This window comes from Notolepis coatsorum (assembly GCF_963971535.1).
Source record: "Notolepis coatsorum genome assembly, chromosome: 18".
NCBI lineage: Eukaryota > Metazoa > Chordata > Actinopteri > Aulopiformes > Paralepididae > Notolepis > Notolepis coatsorum.
Genome location: NC_140182.1, coordinates 95,474,780 through 95,496,533, shown reverse-complemented (window position 1 = coordinate 95,496,533; position 21,754 = coordinate 95,474,780). Strand labels below are relative to the sequence as shown.

At 47.0% G+C, this 21,754-nt stretch overlaps 1 protein-coding gene across 1 annotated transcript in view; it reads left to right on the top strand.

Moving 5' to 3' along the window:
* Window positions 1-21,754, top strand: part of reln (reelin) — a gene marked incomplete at its 5' end in the record, with an annotated part of 170,994 nt that overhangs the window by 69,998 nt on the left and 79,242 nt on the right. The window contains 9 exon segments of the mRNA XM_084335295.1: window positions 2,536-2,673; window positions 5,700-5,886; window positions 13,167-13,372; window positions 13,875-14,046; window positions 14,483-14,689; window positions 14,931-15,166; window positions 15,928-16,085; window positions 16,228-16,435; window positions 17,711-17,787. Of these exon segments, the coding sequence (XP_084191421.1) occupies window positions 2,536-2,673; window positions 5,700-5,886; window positions 13,167-13,372; window positions 13,875-14,046; window positions 14,483-14,689; window positions 14,931-15,166; window positions 15,928-16,085; window positions 16,228-16,435; window positions 17,711-17,787 (1,589 nt within the window).

Genomic DNA, 21,754 nt, shown 5'->3' with positions numbered 1-21,754 from the left:
CTTCCTGGTACCACAGCTGGGAACTACGGCAAGTATTTAAGGACAATACAGACCCAACGTTGAGAAAAAGATTAACGGCGTCAATTATATTATCGCGCGATACTAGTCTCGCGATAACGCAGCACGTTAAACCCTTTTGAATAGGAATGTTCTTTTAAGCAACATTACAATCGGACCCCAATAAAGGGGAGATAGCATGCGGGTTAAGTGATCATTATATGATTTTCTGTACCCGCAAAAAGCTAAAACAGAAGGCCGGCTGTCACAAAACAGTCACATCTAGAGACCTCAAAACTTACTCTAGAGAGGCCTTTAACCTAGAACTGGGGAGCTTGGACTGGTCAGATGAACTGCAAAACAGAGTCCATTCTCTTCGGTTCAAATAACAAACTCAGCAAGACCGACGGCTTCTCAGTTACAGTGGGTGACAATATTGTCACAAGGAAAGACGAAATTACCTACCTGGGTTCCATCCTAGAGGCAAATCTTTCCTGTGACAAAATGGCATCCAATGTAATAAAAAAAGTCAACCAACGAACTAGATTCTTGTACCGGATCTCCTCTCTGGTAAACAAGAATACCCTGAAGACTCTGGCAGGAGCACTCATTCAAGGGTACTATGACTATGCGTGCACCTCATGGTACCAAAGCACCTCAAAGGCGCTTAAAACAAAATTACAAACATCACAAAACAAACTGGTCAGACTACTACTTGACCTGAACACCAGAACCCACCTCACCCCTGCCCACTTTGACAACCTAGGATGGCTTAGAGTAGACGACAGAGTACAGCAACTTGCAATGGGCCTGGTCTACAAGATACACTATACGATCGGGGTGCCCATGTACATGTCAAAATACTTCCCAAAGGTCAGTGAATACCACAACCACTACACCAGAGGAAGCTCAACAAATCATGTTAAACCCAGATTCGGCTCAAACAAGGGACTAAACACGTTTCGCAATTATGCCACAACAATGTGGAACGCCCTACCCAAAGCTGTAAAGGAATGTGAATCCCTGCCCACATTCAAAACCGCTCTTAAAGAGCACCTACGGGAGGCTGCAATTCGAAACTGGCCACCGAAAATGCCCAAAACCCCCACCACCTCCTAATAGACAGTCTCCTCCCCACCGCATGTATATATTCCCTCCCCGCCGTATGTATATTTCTTTCCCACCCACCCACCCCCTCCTAATGTACAGTCCCCTCCCCATCATATGTATATACTCTGTCAGGATCTAGGGGTAACAGTACTGTATATTTGAATACCGTTTATGTCACAAATGTATCAGTACTAAATACCTATATGTCCCTATGCCATAAATGTCATGTATGTTGTGTATGTCATAAATGTCTATATGAATTGAAAATGGGGGACCCTGATGGAAACAAGACAAACGTCTTTCTCAGGTCTGCATCCCCTTAACAATTGTGTGTATTGAGCCGTACTGTATTGTACCCATTCTGCAATCTGTTAAATAAAGTTTTTCATTCATTCATTCATTCACATAGTCAAATACACACATACAGTGTCCGCTAAAATAATCTCATAAACCTCAGAGGATATTGTGACCTCCACCCCCTCCCCTCCTCCTCCTCCTCCACCTCCCTCCTCCTCCACCTCCCTCCTCCTCCACCCCCTCCCCTCCTCCTCCTCCTCCTCCACCTCCCTCCTCCTCCACCCCCTCCCCTCCTCCTCCTCCACCTCCCTCCTCGTCCACCCCCTCCCCTCCTCCTCCTCCACCTCACTCCTCGTCCACCCCCTCCCCTCCTCGTCCTCCACCCTCCCCAGAGTCCCTCCATTCCCTAGCTCTTAAATAAAGGTGTCCTAATCTCATTCCGCCACATGATGGGAGGTCATGGGGTCATGGCAGTAAATGGTGATGAAAGATTCCCGGCCAGCTCTGCTTGATCAGAGGCAGGTGCGGGTCGATACGGGTCACCGGAGCAGCACGCCAAGCCACCACCCTGGCCGTATAACGCCGCCATATACCTGACCATCTGGCCGACTCCCTCCATTCATCACGGCTACGCATGCAGTGGCATGCGCTGAATTACACTCACATACAGTACACGCATGATCATGACTATACACCACACGCGTGCACACACACACACACACACACACACACACACACACACACACACACACACACGGTGAGGTTAATCTGTCAATGCCAGAACGCTAAATCCATAAATCTCCACCTGAATGGAAGCAGGCTGGTATATAAAAATTTGATGATGTGGCTGATATGATATTGATCGGTGTCATACATTCACCCCTGTGATTTCTGTGATCCTCTTATGTATTCTTTATCCCAGACTAATTCAAATTAATATTCTCATCTCACAATTGATTCAAGGAGAAATCAATACTAGTTAGCAAATGTCTCACAAAATCTAGACATCTCTGTTGATCCAGTGTATATCCAATGTTGGAATGGATTTAAGTTGACCATTGACTGACTCCCGTGTGTCCGCTTGTGTGTCTGTGCGTGCGCGTGCATTATGTACATACATTGTGTGTCCAGGTCCAGTGCCACGCGGTTCCGTTGGATCCAGAACTACTACGGCGAGCAGGACGAGTGGGCTCTGGATGACATCTACATCGGCCAGCAGTGCCCCAGTATGTGCTACGGACACGGCTGGTGTGACCATGGGCACTGCAGGTCAGTCCCCACATACTGTTTCCAAACACAAGGTAACATTTACATTTAGAGTAGCTGACGCTTTTAGCCAAGGAAGCACAAGAAGTCAGCAAGAGAGCTACCTCTCTGGTAGCTAAAGGTCAGTGGCATTGTTTGTCAATATAGACTATTATTAGCATGCTAAATAGTAGTTTAAGTATAGTAGCATAGTAGTAGGGTACATAATAGTAAGAAGACAGTAAGAAGGTTCGTTTTTTTTTTGTTGTTCTTTGAAGAGGTGTGTTTTTAGTCGATGGTGTAAAATGTGCCAGGTTTCAGCAGTAGTACTGACTGGGGTGGGGAGTTTGGAAGGATAGATGTATCTCAAATGAAAGTCAAATGCTTGTTATGAGGCAGGGTAAGCAAATAAAGGAAAGTCTATATTTGGTGTGTGTGTGTGTGTGTGTGTGTGTGTGTGTGTGTGTGTGTGTGTGTGTGTGTGTGTGTGTGTGTGTGTGTGTGTGTGTGTGTGTGTGTGACACCAGAAAGAAAAGGATAATGTGAGAAAATGACTGACACTTGCTTTGTTTGCTTGGTAGCTTGTACTTGCTAGTGTTTCCAGGTAGCCCGCTGGCAGCTAACATAACCAGAGCCACTCTATAGAATGAGGAGTTTTGAATGGAGATATTCAAATAGCTACAAAACATTTCAGAGGAAATAATTGAATGTGATGTTATTTTATGTCGGGTACAATTATAATCTATTGCATTTTGAGGTGGAATGTGAGTTTTAAAGATGTGTTTAATTAATAATGCAGCAAGTTGTTGCCATGTGTAACTCTGTGGCAGAAACCACTGGATGGCGCATGTGCAGGGGTCAGGTCTTGTTAATCTTGTTAGTTGCCGTTATCAAGATGGGCAGACTTCTCTTGAGAGAGACTTTGATATAACCACCTCCAGCAGATGACAAGAGAGATGTATGTTACTAATTTTGAATTATATGACACCAATAGCCTGTCACTGCTGTTTTGGGGACTAGATTCATACTTTGGCAGCCAAGCTAACAAAGCTAGCTTACTAACCTAGTTGGCCTTTAGTTATGTTGGTGTCCTGCCACACATTGGCTTCATCCAGGGCTTCCACCATAATCAGAAATATACACTGTACATTTGGGGTTAAATCTAGATAACCAGATGTTTTGTGCATAAATTCAAGATGACAAGCTAATCATTAGCTTATTATCTGCTAGCACTAGCCATCATAACGTACATTAGCCAGTCCCCTGTCGATCCATAACCAGAGCTGCAGACTCTCACATTGAGCGTGAGATTCACGAAAAAAAACCACCCTCTCACACCATACCTCCTATTTCTCACTCAAATCCAAAATAAAGCAATGCCACCTCGGTCTCCACAAAGATCTGAGAATAGATGTCAATGATTAAACTCTTAAATTGGACCAACAGTTGTGCCAAAATAATAATTTTCACAGTGAGAGAATTTTAGTCCTGTGTTGTTTCAAATGAAATGAGACGAGCAATAACTCTCGTGTAGTGCACGTGCAGCCTCTCAGGCTGGAGAGATGTGAACAGCTATGAAATCCTGGCATGGATCAAACATGTCCCTGGAACGGTTGTACAGATTGCAACTAAACTCAAATCTTCAAGAAATCCTGACACGGATCCATTTCTCATAGGCTAGTTGTATCGACTGTATTTGTATTACTGGTAGACTACAATAGGGCAATACATTATGACTTACCCAGCATTGAAACTGTTTTACCGTGTTTTTATTTTATTATTAATATATATATATATATATATATATTTGTATTCCTGTTGGGGCCTATTGAACCAGATCGACATTGTAAATAAGAAACCTGTTATTAATGTTTTATCTGGCTAAATAAAGGTAAAATAAAAAAGAAAGTTTGTCTTGAAACTCATTCATGATCTTTATAATAATAATAATAATAATAATAATAATAATAATAATAATAATAATAATAATAATAATAATAATAATAATAATAATAATAATAATAATAATAATAATAATAATAATAATAATAATAATAATAATAATAATAATAATAATAATAATAATAATAATAATAATAATAATAATAATAATAATAATAATAATAAATAATAAATTAAAAAAAATCCATTCAACTGACCTGACCAAATTAAACACATGCACAAAATGAGCCATGCTGTGTCTTCTGTCATGCTCTGTATGTATGTGTGTTGACTTGTCTTTTCACATTTTTTGCTGGACCCTGTAATGTACTGTGTAGGGAACTGGCTCAGAAGAGTCCCTCATTGACTCCATCCTGTCTACATTGTTGAAAATACTGAGGTTGCTGTTAATGATCCATCTGGTGGCCAAAAACTGTTTTATTTCTGTGTTAATTTTTTAATGGTTGAGGTAAGGATTAGAAGTTGTGAAACTGGGGGAATAGCTATAAATAGTGATGTTTTGTTTTTACTTCAAGTACAAAAATTACAGTCCGGTGGTGACCCCGAATGGGCCCCAAAAAAATGTGCCACACACGCCCAACTTTTCACTCCAAGGTTTTCTGAGAAGTAGGCAGCTGTGCCATAACTATTACCCCAGGCCTCTCCAAGAGCTTTTAAATAGCTATTTCAATTGCAAGAGACTGGGTAGCATCAGGGAAAGTAAATCTGACTCATGACTCATATGCTTTATCTAATAATCAGTATAGATTATAATTTAGCTATTGTTAACAAAATAAGTGAACAAAGATCACAAGAACATTTTAATATTGAATTGAATTAAGATGTATGTACATCCTTTCTACACACACACACACACACACACACACACACACACACACACACACACACACACACACACACACACACACACACACACACACACACACACACACACACACACACACACACACACACACACACACACACACACACACACACACACACACACACACACACACACACACACACACACACACACACACATACTCATAAATGAATCCAGTGCATTGTATTTGGTGAGGTAACATCTGCTCTCCCCCCCCAAGCAGGTGTGATGACGGCTTCTCTGGGACAGACTGCCAGCCCGCCACGCCCCTCCCCTCCAGCGTGCTGTCGGACTTCGAGTCCCAGGATACAATGCTGGCCACGTGGAGGGAGGTGATTGGTGGTGAGGTGATGACCCCTGACCTGGGCTGTGGAGTGGTCTCCTCGGGATCCTCACTGTACTTCAGTAAGGTAGGACCACCATGGCAAACACTGCGGCACGGTGGTGTAGTGGTTAACACTGTCGCCTCACAGCAAGAAGGTCCAGGGTTCGAATCCCGCTTGGGGACCAGGTTTCCATGATGCCAGTTACCCAGGTGGGGTATCTCCCAGGCCTTTCTGTGTGGAGTTTGCATGTTCTCCCCGTGCTCGCAAGGGTTTCCCCCCCCCCGATAAGATAAACCCAATGGAAAAACATGCACAACAACAAGATCGCTAACGCTGTGGCGTCCTTGACGAAGACGGACAGGAGCACTTGGATTGGTCCCCTGGCGCGGCTCACGTGGCGCCTGTCTGCTCCCGGCTGCCCTTGGGGGGGAAGGACGACGGGATGGGTTAATCGCAGATACGCATTGTATGCATGGTTCGCATGTGTGCCAAATGGTGACCTCGGAGCAGGTCCTAAATTATTATTATTATTATAATCACATGTTGATACTCACCCTTACCAAAAAGTATCATGGTAGTTTGATGGTAATAGGGAGGTGTAGTGGTTACGCCGCATTGCCGTTTTTCGTGTTCCACCCTCTGTCCAACGCAATGTATTTCCCCATTGCCCATTTCTAAATCGCCTCGTTTAAAACAAATAAAGCATGAACATTGGCATGGTGTACCTTTCTGTGCATATTCATCCACAATCTATAGCTCAACATGAAAATATTCGCAATTAATCATAAAAAAATATCACGAAATTTTATTTCAACCAAAAATGTTTAAACAATAATGTTAGTGATAGAAGGGAACTCATTTTGTGCAAAAATTTAAAGCTTTTCAATTTCCATGCGGCAGAATTGTTACAATAGCCGATAATCCATTTTCCCAATGATAAATCCCTATACAGGTGGAACAACCAGTGACGTCAGACTCCCTATATCAGTTTTACCATGGTAACGGTCATTGTACAGGCTAAATAATTTATCATTGTACTGTCCTGGTAAACATTATGTTTCACCATGGTACCACTATCACTACAAGTCAAAGTCAAATGCTGATACCAATATCATAGCGTTTCCATTATTTCACTACCATCATTGGTCCTCATTCTCGAACGGACATACGTGAAAGTTACCAAGGAACTCCTTTGTAACTCGATTTTACGAACTTATTCGGCATTCTCGAACGGCTTCGTATTGTAAATGCGTTGTAGGATTTATTTAGGATTTACGAACACGAAAAGGCAGTCGTAAGTCGGACGGACCGGTGTGCGCCCGTGTTTTTAACAGTTTTCTTTGGGAGAAATCCTTGGGAATTGTGTCACTTCAATTCTATAAAAATCTGTGGAATTAAATAATTTTAATGATAATAAATATGATAATATTTGTATCATTAACAATTACGTTTTACTCATATAGTCATGGCTCAACCATGTATTCATATTCCATATACCTCTTGTTTTCTATGATATTATTTATTGTTGGTTTTATTTATTTATTACATTGCTTGCGCACATTTAAGAGCCAGTGGAGAAACGGCTTGGTGATGATGCATGAGGCAGATGCACACACACACACACACACACACACACACACACACACACACACACACACACACACACACACACACACACACACACACACACACACACACACACACACACACACACACACACATACACACACACACACAGACTGTATACGTGTGCTTAATGAATCGTTACAGTATAGGCTTATATTATTCTAATTGTTTTATTGTTTTATTAGGAAATATTATGCGCTGCCTAAGTCATACTGTAGAACTGTGTGTGTGTGTGTGCCCCCAAATATTGTCGTATTATTATTAGTGCTGTCAGGCGATAAAAAAATGAATCTAATTAATTACAGGATTTGTAATTAATTAATCTAATTAATCGCATTTTAATCGCATAACCATTTTAGGCCTGACATTCTATAAACATATTTCAAATTGCATGTGTCCGGATGGCAGAATTCAGTACTGTATCTACAAAACATTCTGTTTAATCATCTTCCATTTATTCATTTGTTTAGATTGTTCAGGTCTGATCAATTTTAGCATGGTGTTATTCACAGTCAAAGATAAAAAAAAATTTAATAAAATTGAATTGATATTCTCATTTGCTTCATTACAATTTACTCAAGCCTAGTAACATACACAGTATTTCTGTTATGGTTTGTAACCGACCCCAATCGCACAACACAAGACAGGTATGAGAGTAAGCCAAAACAGGGCGTTTATTCAATACAAACAAAAAGCGGCACTGTCCCTTTAAGGGAGAACACAAAAACACTGGAACAAAGAAAAAGGGAAAAATGTGGCACTGTGCCTTTAAGAGGCGAGCAGGCTAAGGGGAAAGGCTAAGGGACAGGGCCAGGGCAAAAGGTCAGGGCAGGAACAGGGGCAATGGAGAGGGGGAACAGGGACAGAGGCCCGGGGAGGCGGGCTGGGGACAGGGACAGAGAAACAGGGTTAAGGCCTTGGACAGGGCGAGGGCCAGAGCTGCTTACAGGGATGGCAGGGTTCCGACGGCGGAGGCCTGGCAAAGAGATCCTCCTTGGAAGCGATGCGCGCCGGCTTGGGCGTCTGGAGTAGGAGCGCGCCGGCTTGGGCGTCTGGAGTTGGAGCGCGCCGGCTTGAAGAGACGCATCCTCCCGTGGTATAGGAAGCGATGCGCGCCGGCTTGGGCGTCTGGAGTAGGAGCGCGCCGGCTTGGAGAGACGCATCCTCCCGTGGTATAGGAAGCGATGCGCGCCGGCTTGGGCGTCTGGAGTAGGAGCGCGCCGGCTTGGAGAGACGCATCCTCCCGTGGTATAGGAAGCGATGCGCGCCGGCTTGAGGTCTGGAGTGGGAGCGCGCCGGCTTGGGCGTCTGGAGTAGGAGCGCGCCGGCTTGAAGAGACGCATCCTCCCGTGGTATAGGAAGCGATGCGCGCCGGCTTGGGCGTCTGGAGTAGGAGCGCGCCGGCTTGGAGAGACGCATCCTCCCGTGGTATAGGAAGCGATGCGCGCCGGCTTGAGGTCTGGAGTGGGAGCGCGCCGGCTTGGGCGTCTGGAGTAGGAGCGCGCCGGCTTGAGCGTCTGGAGTAGGAGCGCGCCGGCTTGAAGAGACGCATCCTCCTGTGGTATAGGAAGCGATGCGCGCCGGCTTGGGCGTCTGGAGTAGGAGCGCGCCGGCTTGGAGAGACGCATCCTCCCGTGGTATAGGAAGCGATGCGCCCCGGCTTGAGGTCTGGAGTGGGACACTGGAAAACCTCCCGTAGGGAATTAGAGAGCGCAGACGGTGTCCCACTCCAGGCAAACGGCGACAGGTGGTGATGGCTGGCACCTCGTCTCACGCCGGAGACGCGGCAGGTGATGGTAACGTCCAGGACTCCATGAACACTGAACACAGAAAAGGATAAAGAGTCCAGAACAAAGAACCAACTTACAGAACGACCCGACGAGGACTGGAGGGGAGGTCCAGGTATTTAAAGCCCACTGGGGCGCTAATCATAACTTATCACAGCTGTGAAAGGTAGTCCAAGGGTGGGGGCTGGTGAAGAGCAGAGGAGAGTAAAACATTGCGAGGGTGGGGGCTGGTGAGGTGAGGAGAACAGGGAATTAAATGTCCAGGGAACAGGCGAAACCTCACAGTACCCCCCCCTCCACGGGAGCCACTGGGCGACCCAAAAAATCAGACAGTGGGGCAGGGGAAAGACAAAGCAACAAACAAAAAAAATCGGGCCATGCTAGCAGGGGAAGCTACACCAAAAGTGGGGCTAGCAGAGGGACAGGGTAGCTGCCAGGGCACTGCTAGCTACAGGGCCTATGCTAGCTGTACTGCTACATTAACAAAGAGGCTGCGCTAGCTGCCGGAGCTAGGCTAGCAGACAGGGCTGGACCAGCATGAGAGAACAAGCTAGCTGGAAGGCCAGTCCTAGCTGTGGGGAAACTGACCTTGCTAGCTGAAGGGGCAGTCCTAGCAGTGGGGAAACTGACCTTGCTAGCTGAAGGGGCAGTCCTAGCAGTGGGGAAACTGACCTTGCTAGCTGAAGGGGCAGTCCTAGCAGTGGGGAAACTGACCTTGCTAGCTGAAGGGGCAGTCCTAGCAGTGGGGAAACTGACCTTGCTAGCTGAAGGGGCAGTCCTAGCAGTGGGGAAACTGACCTTGCTAGCTGAAGGGGCAGTCCTAGCAGTGGGGAAACTGACCTTGCTAGCTGAAGGGGCAGTCCTAGCAGTGGGGAAACTGACCTTGCTAGCTGAAGGGGCAGTCCTAGCAGCGGGGAAACTGACCTTGCTAGCTGAAGGGGCAGTCCTAGCAGCGGGGAAACTGACCTTGCTAGCTGAAGGGGCAGTCCTAGCAGTGGGGAAACTGACCTTGCTAGCTGAAGGGGCAGTCCTAGCAGCGGGGAAACTGACCTTGCTAGCTGAAGGGGCAGTCCTAGCAGTGGGGAAACTGACCTTGCTAGCTGAAGGGGCAGTCCTAGCAGTGGGGAAACTGACCTTGCTAGCTGAAGGGGCAGTCCTAGCAGTGGGGAAACTGACCTTTCTAGCTGAAGGGGCAGTCCTAGCAGTGGGGAAACTGACCTTGCTAGCTGAAGGGGCAGTCCTAGCAGTGGGGAAACTGACCTTGCTAGCTGAAGGGGCAGTCCTAGCAGTGGGGAAACTGACCTTGCTAGCTGAAGGGGCAGTCCTAGCAGTGGGGAGAAGGGTAGCTAACAGGGGAGCTAACGAAGGCTAACAGGGGAGCTAACAGGGGAGACTAACGAGGCTAACAGGGGAGCTAACAGGGGAGACAAATAGGGGAAACCAAAGGGAGCTAGAGGGAGCTAGAGTGGGTTAGAGGGAACTAAAAAGGGCAAACTCAACATACACTGTCTGTGCTGGCTGGGGTCGTCGACGGGTCGGGTCGTACTGTTATGGTTTGTAACCGACCCCAATCGCACAACACAAGACAGGTATGAGAGTAAGCCAAAACAGGGCATTTATTCAATACAAACAAAAAGCGGCACTGTCCCTTTAAGGGAGAACACAAAAACACTGGAACAAAGAAAATAGGGAAAATGCGGCACTGTGCCTTTAAGAGGCGAGCAGGCTAAGGGGAAAGGCTAAGGGAGAACACAAAAACACTGGAACAAAGAAAAAGGGAAAAATGTGGCACTGTGCCTTTAAGAGGCGAGCAGGCTAAGGGACAGGGCCAGGGCAAAAGGTCAGGGCAGGAACAGGGGCAATGGAGAGGGGGAACAGGGACAGAGGCCCGGGGAGGCGGGCTGGGGACAGGGACAGAGAAACAGGGTTAAGGCCTTGGACAGGGCGAGGGCCAGAGCTGCTTACAGGGATGGCAGGGTTCCGACGGCGGAGGCCTGGCAAGGAGATCCTCCTTGGAAGCGATGCGCGCCGGCTTGGGCGTCTGGAGTAGGAGCGCGCCGGCTTGGGCGTCTGGAGTTGGAGCGCGCCGGCTTGAAGAGACGCATCCTCCCGTGGTATAGGAAGCGATGCACGCCGGCTTGGGCGTCTGGAGTAGGAGCGCGCCGGCTTGGAGAGACGCATCCTCCCGTGGTATAGGAAGCGATGCGCGCCGGCTTGGGCGTCTGGAGTAGGAGCGCGCCGGCTTGGAGAGACGCATCCTCCCGTGGTATAGGAAGCGATGCGCGCCGGCTTGAGGTCTGGAGTGGATGCGCGCCGGCTTGGGCGTCTGGAGTAGGAGCGCGCCGGCTTGAAGACACGCATCCTCCCGTGGTATAGGAAGCGATGCGCGCCGGCTTGGGCGTCTGGAGTAGGAGCGCGCCGGCTTGGAGAGACGCATCCTCCCGTGGTATAGGAATCGATGCGCGCCGGCTTGAGGTCTGGAGTGGGAGCGCGCCGGCTTGGGCGTCTGGAGTAGGAGCGCGCCGGCTTGAGCGTCTGGAGTAGGAGCGCGCCGGCTTGAAGAGACGCATCCTCCCGTGGTATAGGAAGCGATGCGCGCCGGCTTGGGCGTCTGGAGTAGGAGCGCGCCGGCTTAGAGAGACGCATCCTCCCGTGGTATAGGAAGCGATGCGCGCCGGCTTGAGGTCTGGAGTGGGACACTGGAAAACCTCCCGTAGGGAATTAGAGAGCGCAGACGGTGTCCCACTCCAGGCAAACGGCGACAGGTGGTGATAGCTGGCACCTCGTCTCACGCCGGAGACGCGGCAGGTGATGGTAACGTCCAGGACTCCATGAACACTGAACACAGAAAAGGATAAAGAGTCCAGAACAAAGAACCAGCTTACAGAACGACCCGACGAGGACTGGAGGGGAGGTCCAGGTATTTAAAGCCCACTGGGGCGCTAATCATAACTTATCACAGCTGTGAAAGGTAGTCCAAGGGTGGGGGCTGGTGAAGAGCAGAGGAGAGTAAAACATCGCGATGGTGGGGGCTGGTGAGGTGAGGAGAACAGGGAATTAAATGTCCAGGGAACAGGTGAAACCTCACAATTTCTGACACTGGGAATACATTCCCTGAGATCCATAGGTGTCCCTAGAATCAGATACCAAGAACATGCAAATGGACCATATAAAAAAAAAGTCTGTAAATGTGTATTCTACGTTCTTATGGAATGAATGAGATTTAAAATAAATATATATATATTTGTAATTAATTTTGAGTTAATTTTCATAACGCGATAATTTGCTGTGTAATTAATTAATCTAATTAACGCGATAAACTGACAGCCCTAATTATTATTGTTATAATTATTTAATTCCGAGGATGTCTGTAGAATCGAAGTGACCACAATCACCACGATTTATCCGAAATGAAGCCTTTAACCAGTTTAATCACCTGTGCATTGTATATTACTGTTGCACTTTACTGTTACATTTGCACTCTGGTTGGATGTTGTATTGTACTTGTGCTGTACAATGACAATACATTTGAATCTAATCTAATAAAACTTTGATCGGTCACAAATCGCTTCCGTGCTACCTGTCCAATATTTCCCCTATAAGGTTCAACAACACGAAGCAGACGCAATGGATAGCCTCTCCTTATAAGGAGCTGGTGGGGCGTTTCTGTATGCAAATGAAGATGTACGGGAACCCAGCTGCAATGATTTTGGCCACTTACGGAGACCGTTTCATGCGTTCAGGATTGTTAGTACAAACCTTTTACCAAGACAAGTACAAAGGTACTTACGAACATGTTCGAGAATGAGGACCCTTGTAATGACAAAAGAAATATCATGGAAATACCATGATACACAAACTGAAATGTATTCAACTTCACCTTTGACCTCTGAATATAGCCATTGCTCTACATCATTACTTTACCTTCTACAAATGTGTGTGCCTTGACAGGCCGGTTTGAGGCAGCTGGTGAGTTGGGACCTGGACACGGAGTGGGCGGAGTTTGTGCAGTTCTACCTGCGTGTGGGCGGAGACTGGGCGGAGTGCAACCAGGCCGACAGCCGGGAGGAGGGGGTGCTGCTTCAGTACAGCAACGACGGCGGCATCAGCTGGGGCCTCATCGCCGAGATGTACTTTACCGACTTCACCAAGCCTCGGTGAGCGAGAGAGAGAGAGAGAGAGAGAGAGAGAAGAGAGAGAGAGAGAGAGAGAGAGAGAGAGAGAGAGAGAGAGAGAGAGAGGGGAATGGTCCATTCTGTTCCGATAGCGTTCTGCTAATGACATTTGGGGCGGATGAGAGATGAGGAAGGATTCAGTGACACAAGACATGATGAGATTAAATGAAGTGACACTTAATGGGATGAGGTGAAACAAGATGATATGAGAGATATGAAGTTCTCAGGCTTTATCAGGAATCCATGCCTTTTCTCTCTCATAATTTACAGATTTTTCATGTCATCCTGAAGATGAGTGATTTCCTCAAATGTAATGCTGGGAATCTCTCATATCTGAATAGACTCAAATAGCCCCCATGACTCCTCAACATTTCCACAGATTATCATTGAAATATCCTTTCTAGTCCAACGGATTCATCCTTGTACAGTATTTCGATCTCGTGTAGAATCGTCAATGTCATCTCTAGCACCCTATTCTCCTCAGATTTGTCCACTATGAGTTGCCCCTGGCCTCTAAGACCCCCTCCACACGCTTCCGCTGGTGGCAGCCCCTCCACTCCGGAGACGGTTATGACCAGTGGGCCATCGACGACGTCATCATTCTGTCCGAGAGGGAGAAGCACATCATCCCCATGGCCAACCCCACCCTGCCACAGGTCAGAGATCAATGTGAGGAGTACTGTATCTGTACAAGCAGCGTTTGGTGTTATGTCCCGGTCAACTTAAGAGTATGACGTGTTTGCTATTGAACTCATGAACTGCCATAACTCTTACAGTAGCTTATGAACTAGGGATTGTACTGATGCACACATTTTTCAGATTCAATACAAATGGCAATTTCAAGGTCACAATTCGATAAAAAATGCGTGAAATTCAGTTTTTAGGCTATTTCACTTGATTACCGGAGGAGGGCTACTTCAAGTATTCATTATTTCTCAAGAAAAAAAAAAAGCATCTATACCGAAGATTATAAAAAATGTATTTATATATCTTTCCCCGACCCCCTAAAGTAATCATCTCTCATGTAATATATTATGTTTTTCCTGCGGAGACACGCGTCTCACTCACATCACCTCTCCTCCATCTCCACAGAACTTCTACGAGAAGCCGGCGTTTGACTACCCTCTGAACCAGATGAGCGTGTGGCTGATGCTGGGCAACGAGGGCATGGAGCGGGAGACCAACAACAGCTTCTGTGCCCCCACGGCCTCCGCCATGGTGTTCGGACGCTCAGACGGTGACAGGGTGGCCGTCACCAGAGACCTGGCCCTCCGGCCGCGCTACACCCTGCAGTTCAAGGTACTGCCGTGAGGAGTGAGCCATGTAGATATAATGTGTTTCCAATAAGAACGTATTTTAAAGCTTTTTCTTTGAGAAAAATGTATTCTACAATAAGTAGTTACAAATATTTAGATATAGTTTATAATCTTCACACAAATCTTTGAAACCCTTGAAACATGCTCTCTCCCTCTTGCACCATCTCTCTCCCTCCCTCCATCTCTATCTCTCTCTTCCCCCCCCCCCCCCCCCTCTCTCTCAGCTGAATATTGGCTGTGAGTCAGAGTTCAGTGGGTCCGCGCCGGTCCTCCTGCAGTACTCTCATGATGCTGGTCGGACCTGGGCCCTGGTGAGGGAGGGCTGCTTCCCAGGCACCCCTGGGGCAGGTGGCTGTGAGGGCAGCGGGCGCGAGCTGAGAGAACCCACTGTCTACAACACTGGAGACTACGAACAGTGGACCAGGGTCACTGTGGTCATACCACGCAATGTGGCTGCCAGGTATGATAGGGCAGTAGTTCCCAACCTTTTTCATGCCAAGGACCCCCACTTTTATACACATCCAGCAGTGGACCCCATTGTGAATTAGTTATTTTATATAGATATGTGTTATAAAAACAAAGCCCAGAATTACATAGTTGTCTATATACTGTAGGTTGGAAGATAACATTGGAGAGAGTGAAACCTATGATTAGAGTCGTCCCTCCTCACTCCTCATGTCCCCAGGGTTCTGGCCGGTTTCTGAGCAAAAGGAGAAGCTTTAGACAGGCAGCAAATAGCAGAAATGGGTCACAAAACCAAAAGGGGGTTGATCCACACCATAGCATGCAGGCAAAAGGTTACCCACCGATCAAATCATCCTCCAGTATTTAGAAACAGCTGATAGGCCACGTAACCTGTGAACAGTCTGCGCATAGTAATACACTGTCTTTTTTCTAGAAACAATCTTGTGCCAAGCGATGGCAGAATCTGAAGGACCATGGTTTTGTGTTGGAAATGGGTAACCCTTTTGCCTGCATGTTGTTTGCAATGTTTAGCTTTTGAGACCCCATTTGCTTTCTGGTTGTGCCCGGAACCCAGCCAGAACTCAGACTACGGGACTCTGTAAGTATAAGCTAATACTATACTCAAGTATTTCATACAACTTAATGTCCAAAAATCTGAACTATCCCTTTAATGCTATTATCTACATACTGATTTAAAATCTGTATTCTCCCTCTCGTTTTCTCCTCCCTCCTATACCCTCCCTTCTGCCCCCCCAGTAAAACCAGGTTCCGGTGGTTCCAGGAGAGCAGTGTGTTCCGGGACGCTCCAGCCTTCGCCCTGGATGGGGTCTATATCTCCGAGCCCTGCCCCAACCACTGTGGAGGACATGGAGACTGCATCTCTGGAGTCTGCTTCTGTGATATGGGATTCACAGGTACAAGAAGAAATAATTGAAATAGCGATTGAAAACAATAAATTAATGTGAGGATTCATCATTTGAGAAGCAAATGTCCTATTAACCAAGCTCAAAGTATATAAAGTATGTAACGAATGGTCCGGTCTACATGTTCCACCAGTGGAGCAGGATAGCTGTGTTCCGGCCGTGGCCAGTCCCACGGAGCTGATGGAGGGCTTCGAAGGGAAGCTGAGCCCACTGTGGCAGGTCCTGAGCGGGGGTCAGGTGGGTGGAGGCTGTGGCACCATCGGTGAGGGCAAGGCCCTCTACTTCAGCAGCTCTGGAAGGAGAGAGGCGCGCACGGTCCCGCTGGACACCACCAACACACGGTCAGTGATCTATACCCAGCTGCTATAATTAAGTGTCAATTAAGTGTCAATTACATGTAATTGATCCTTAAAAATAATTATTTAACACACACATGCGTGTGTGTTCCGGTGTGTGTGTGTGTGTGTGTGTGTGTTGAGGATAATTGCTTGCATGCCAATTAAAGACCTCTGAGCAGGTCCTGCATTATTATATTATTATTATTTGATCTTGCTCTGCAACTGGTTCTTCTTAATTTATCAATTAACTATCAATTTGTCAACTTGATTTTGGCTTACTTGCTATGCTGATGATACCATCATTTCAGGTTATTCTACCTTTGCACTTATAGCTCACAATGTAAATTCTTTCTTTGAATTGAAGTTACAAATCGTCTGTGACTTTGTAAATGATGTAGGCAAAAAATTACCAATGACCAATTCACGGAAAGAAAGTTGACGCTGGATACAGGTTGAAATGCAATGGTTTTCAGATTTCTCGAGTTCATTTATTTCAGCATAGCAGTCTCGGTAGAATGGGTTCACAGGATATCAAAATCTCTCAGTGACACACACAGCTCGATCTCCTGTTGTATGTGTTTTACTGTTCAATACAAGTGGCTTATATGCCATCTTCCCTATACAAGTGAGTCTAACCCTCTTCTGTGATTGGCCATCACTACTTGGTCAACTGGTTGTGTCTCTGTTTGAGTGGTATCTGGTGTGTGAGTGTAGTTGTGATCAACTTAGCCTAAAACCAGTTTGTCTTGTTTTAGATGAGACAGTGGTCACAAGATGTCCTGGTGAATGAGTGTCACATGAAAGTGTGTGTGTGTGTGTGTGTGTGTGTGTGTGTGTGTGTGTGTGTGTGTGTGTGTGTGTGTGTGTGTGTGTGTGTGTGTGTGTGTGTGTGTGTGTGTGTGTGTGTGTGTGTGTGTGTGAGTGTGTGTGTGTGTGTGTGTGTGTGTGTGTGTGTGTGTGTGTGTGTGTGTGTGTGTGTGTGTGTGTGTGTGTGTGTGTGTGTGTGTGTGTGTGTGTGTGTGTGTGTGTGTGTGTGTGTGTCGTTAATCAGGTTACCTTTCTTGGTTACACCAAAACCCAAAATGGTCCCAGTTACACGGCCTCTAGATGTCTTCAGCCCCTCAGATGTCTCAAATACACATAATCAATATTATTTATCTAGCTAGTTTTAACTTAATTAAATTGATTGGCCATATGAATTAAATTTTACGTCAGAATCTATACCAATCCCTCCAACAATGTAAAATGACATGTCTTGTCATCCACGTGTCCATACAGGCTGGTCCAGTTCTATATCCGGATCGGCAGCAAGAGTCTGGGACCCACCTGTACCAGGCCTCGCTCTCGCAATGAAGGTAACGATCGTGTGTGTTCGGTAGTCGTATACTGATACTCATCAATAAGGCCCTCTGCTGCCTCCATGTGGATGGCCCCTGACACTGCAGCCTATATAATAAAACACACCCTGGTACCTGTAGTTCCTCGTCAGATCAGATCAGACCGGCATCCATCTAGCCTGTTTCCATCTCTTTCCTCTCTCCACTCTCTCTGTCTTTCAGTCAGCCTGTGAAAGAGCCTTGTTATTTGTTCAGCTGAGGCTCTGTGTAGAGACCTGATGGACCTCAATCTCAGTGCTAATTAAACAGGGAATCAAAGTCCAATGTTGTTAGTATCTAGGCAGCAGAGCCTGCAGCAGTGCTGAAGGGGCCGTGCGATCTGTCAGATAAAACACTGTATGTCTCCTAAGAAGGCTGGGATAGAAGGGCTTCTCAATGAGATGACTTATAATCTATTATATTATGTTCTATTCTATTCTATTATTCCCTATGAAAAAAGTATCATGGTAGTTTTATGGTAATTTCTGTTTTACCATCATGGTACTGACATGGTAAACGTTATGTATCACCATGGTCCCACTTTGGTACTTAATAATACCATGATATAATCTGTTTTAAACCATGATACTGATGGTAATGGTAATTCCATCATTGTTTGGTCACTACCTTCATCATAGTGACCAAAACATTATGTAAATACACAATTGTACTTTTTTGGAAGTACCATGATACTTTTTTTGTATAGGCCATAAGTGCTTCCCAATCCTCTCCTCGAGGCACCCCAGCCTTGCATGTATTTGTTAAATTCCACCACCAGCACACCTGATTCAACTTAACAAGCCCTTTATTAGTTGAATCAGGTGTGCTGGTGGTGGAATTGAACAAATACATCGAACAGCTGGTGTTGTGAAGGGCCAGATTAAACCGAATATATATATTTATTTATATATATATATTTAATTGTATTTGTATATTCTCTAATATTCCCTGATATCCCTTGTATATTCCTTGTACAATATGCATTGAATATCCATTCTAGCCTACTGAACATCCCATAATAGTCTCCATTCTACTATTGGTCGAGACCTTGGTGCCAGGCTGCCATACCCCTCAGACCCAGTTCAAACGTACCGCTCGACATGTACGAACAAGTCCTAGTTCCGCGTAGGAATTTGGCTACCGCACCACTAATGGGACTATTTGTTCATAGTGCGTATATATACTGCGCTACTAAAGTAGGACTTTCTTTTCAGTCCAGTTTCTTACCCTCCAATAGAGTCACAGACGTAAAGCCTCCCCGCGATGCCACGTGTGGGAGTAAGGCCAAGTTCGGCCTACCATCGGTATTGAGACATCGTGTATATTAATATTTGAATAGTCATATTTGGCACTATATCGTCGAGTTGGACGTAGTCTATTAAGCTAATAATAGTCTGTTAATATATAGTGCTTCGTGCGGTGAGAATACTACCGTAGTCAGTACCCCATCGTTTCGGGCAGAGAACTGGCTGCTTACCCAGGATGGTTGACCCTATGTGAAGCTGCACCCGAGGAGCCCCAGAGCCGACGAGCGAGTGGACCTGTATACCGGATTATTCTATCGACGACAGCCCGCCTTCCCAGGCACGGATTATGCTTTGGATACTTTGATTATTCTATGGATAAAGACCCCCGACACTACCGTGTGTTGGAACCCCCCCCCTGGAGAGGACGCGAGGTGAGGAGACGCTCTGCAAGACGAGGTCTCTCCACATCTCTCCCCCGTGGACCGGAGAGAGCCGGCCCACAAAGAGTCCACCTGCTTTCATCTGTGGTCCAAGGATCGCCGGCGCATTGAACGGCACTACAGTGGGTTCTCCTGGGATACCCTTGGCCGGACGAGGCAGCTGGATTCTACCCCCCCCACCCCTCCTACTCCTGTCGGCTTACAAGCGACCGGAGTAACCCCTTCTAGTGTATCCAGCCTATAATCATTAAAGTATCATTGCTGTTATTCCTTAACTATTCCAGGTCGTATATTTACCACCTGCGCCTTCAGAGATTGGACATTATCTATTGATATACCGACGAATACTCCTTGCCATAAAAGTGCATACTATTTCAATTCATAAATGTAATTAAGTGATTAAGTGTTTAGTCTACACACCATCGCTGTGTAGGCAATAAAGACTTGTTTCTAATTCGTACATTTGTGTTGGATCCGTTTCATCTACGTGAGAGTGTTCATGATAATATATTTATGCCGTGTACTGGGTGGCCGAATATTAAGTACAAAGGTAGTGGTAGTAAGTATCATATCTAGTAATACAGTCAGGGAATTGTACCCCTCAGTTACAATTGGTCCTTCGAGCCGGATGGTAATTAGTGTAATATTAATATAGTGTTATTAATATTGAAATGGCCTATCATGAACACTCCACGAAACGATCCTCCTAACCAACGCCCGCAGCGCGAACGACGGCTCCCTCAGTACTTAGAGGCTTACGCTGTCAGTCAACAACCTAGTCTTCTACTAACAGTAAACGCGGTAAAACTAGAAAGTAAAAGTATGTCTAACCCCAACGCCCAGACTACCCCGACCATAGAGGCCCCTACGGGCTCTAATGTAACTGACCAAGTTCACGGTGGGGACCAGTGGGAACCAGACATGACTTCACACCCTGCCAGTACTGAAGAAGTAGTCCCCGATGAGTCCCGGGAGGAATACAACGCTACCGAGAGAGAACTCGGCACGGAAGAAGACGGGGAGAGCACCGTGGAGATAGAGCTCCAAGGCTCCGCAAGGAGTACCCCGAGGGAAGGCTCCCCTATACAACCGCCTTCTCCCAACGAGGCAGAGAGGACCCTACAGCAGGCCTTCCTCATCAGCCTGAACGCCGCTGCCGAACGCGACCGACTGCAGATCCAGCAGCGAAGCGAACACGAGCAGATACGTCTAGAAATAAGACGCATTCAGATGGAAGAGAATGTGGCCCGAGAACGGGACGCAGCGCGCGACAGACAGCAGTCGCAACTAATAGAACAGCTGATCAGACGGACAACACCCTCTCCCTCCGCCAGAGGCTCCAGGAACTCGTCTAGACACACCTCCAGGGCGGCATCCCCTAGCCGAGTAAACAACCCTGAACTTGACCAACAGACGAGGTCTATACCCCCCACAGACCACCTCCCCCCACCGGTCCAAGCGAGACCTAGCAACCGGGAAGGAGCAGCATATCCTGTGGAGAGGCTAAACCAGAGACTACAAGCACTGGATGACCTAACTGAAGACGAAGAGGAAGAGGAGGAGAACCGCGCCCGAAGACAGCACAGTACTCTACCGGACCAGGAGGTCCGGTACAGCCCAGGCTATACTCCCGCGGAGCTGCGCTACAGACCCCCGACTCTATACACGGGTGAGCACGACGCACGACCCGCACCGAGGAACAGCACCTGGACAAGCGGGCCATGGTACACTGCCGGTACCAGCCCATACCAAGGAGCGGGAGGAGACTCGCCTAGGAGGCCTCTCCCCCAACGCTCGCCGATGTATCCACAGTCAGCGTCATACATTGGCACGCCTATGGTACCCGACTTCACCCAAGAGAACCGGGCCCAGTATACAGAACTCCGCATGTGTCTGGTGGATGTATTGGATGAACGCCACAAATACGCCATCCTACTGCAGCACTTAAAGGTGCCCCGCGCACATAATATAGCGCTCGCCTACGCGACTTCCACCACCCCATACACAGCAGCGCTGGTAGCATTGGACCAGAGGTATGGGCGCATATGGGATTACGTGATCCAGGAGATCCGACACATCGACCGCTTACCCCCAGCAATAGACAATCGAGCACTGGACGACCTGTCCATCAGAGTGCAGTCCCTGGTAGGGATGTTGGGAGCGCAAAGAGAGAAGGGGAAGTATGAACTTTACGCCAACTCAAATGTGGAAAGGATCCTGGAGAAGCTGCCGCCCGCTCGTCAGGAGCGCTTTAGGCGG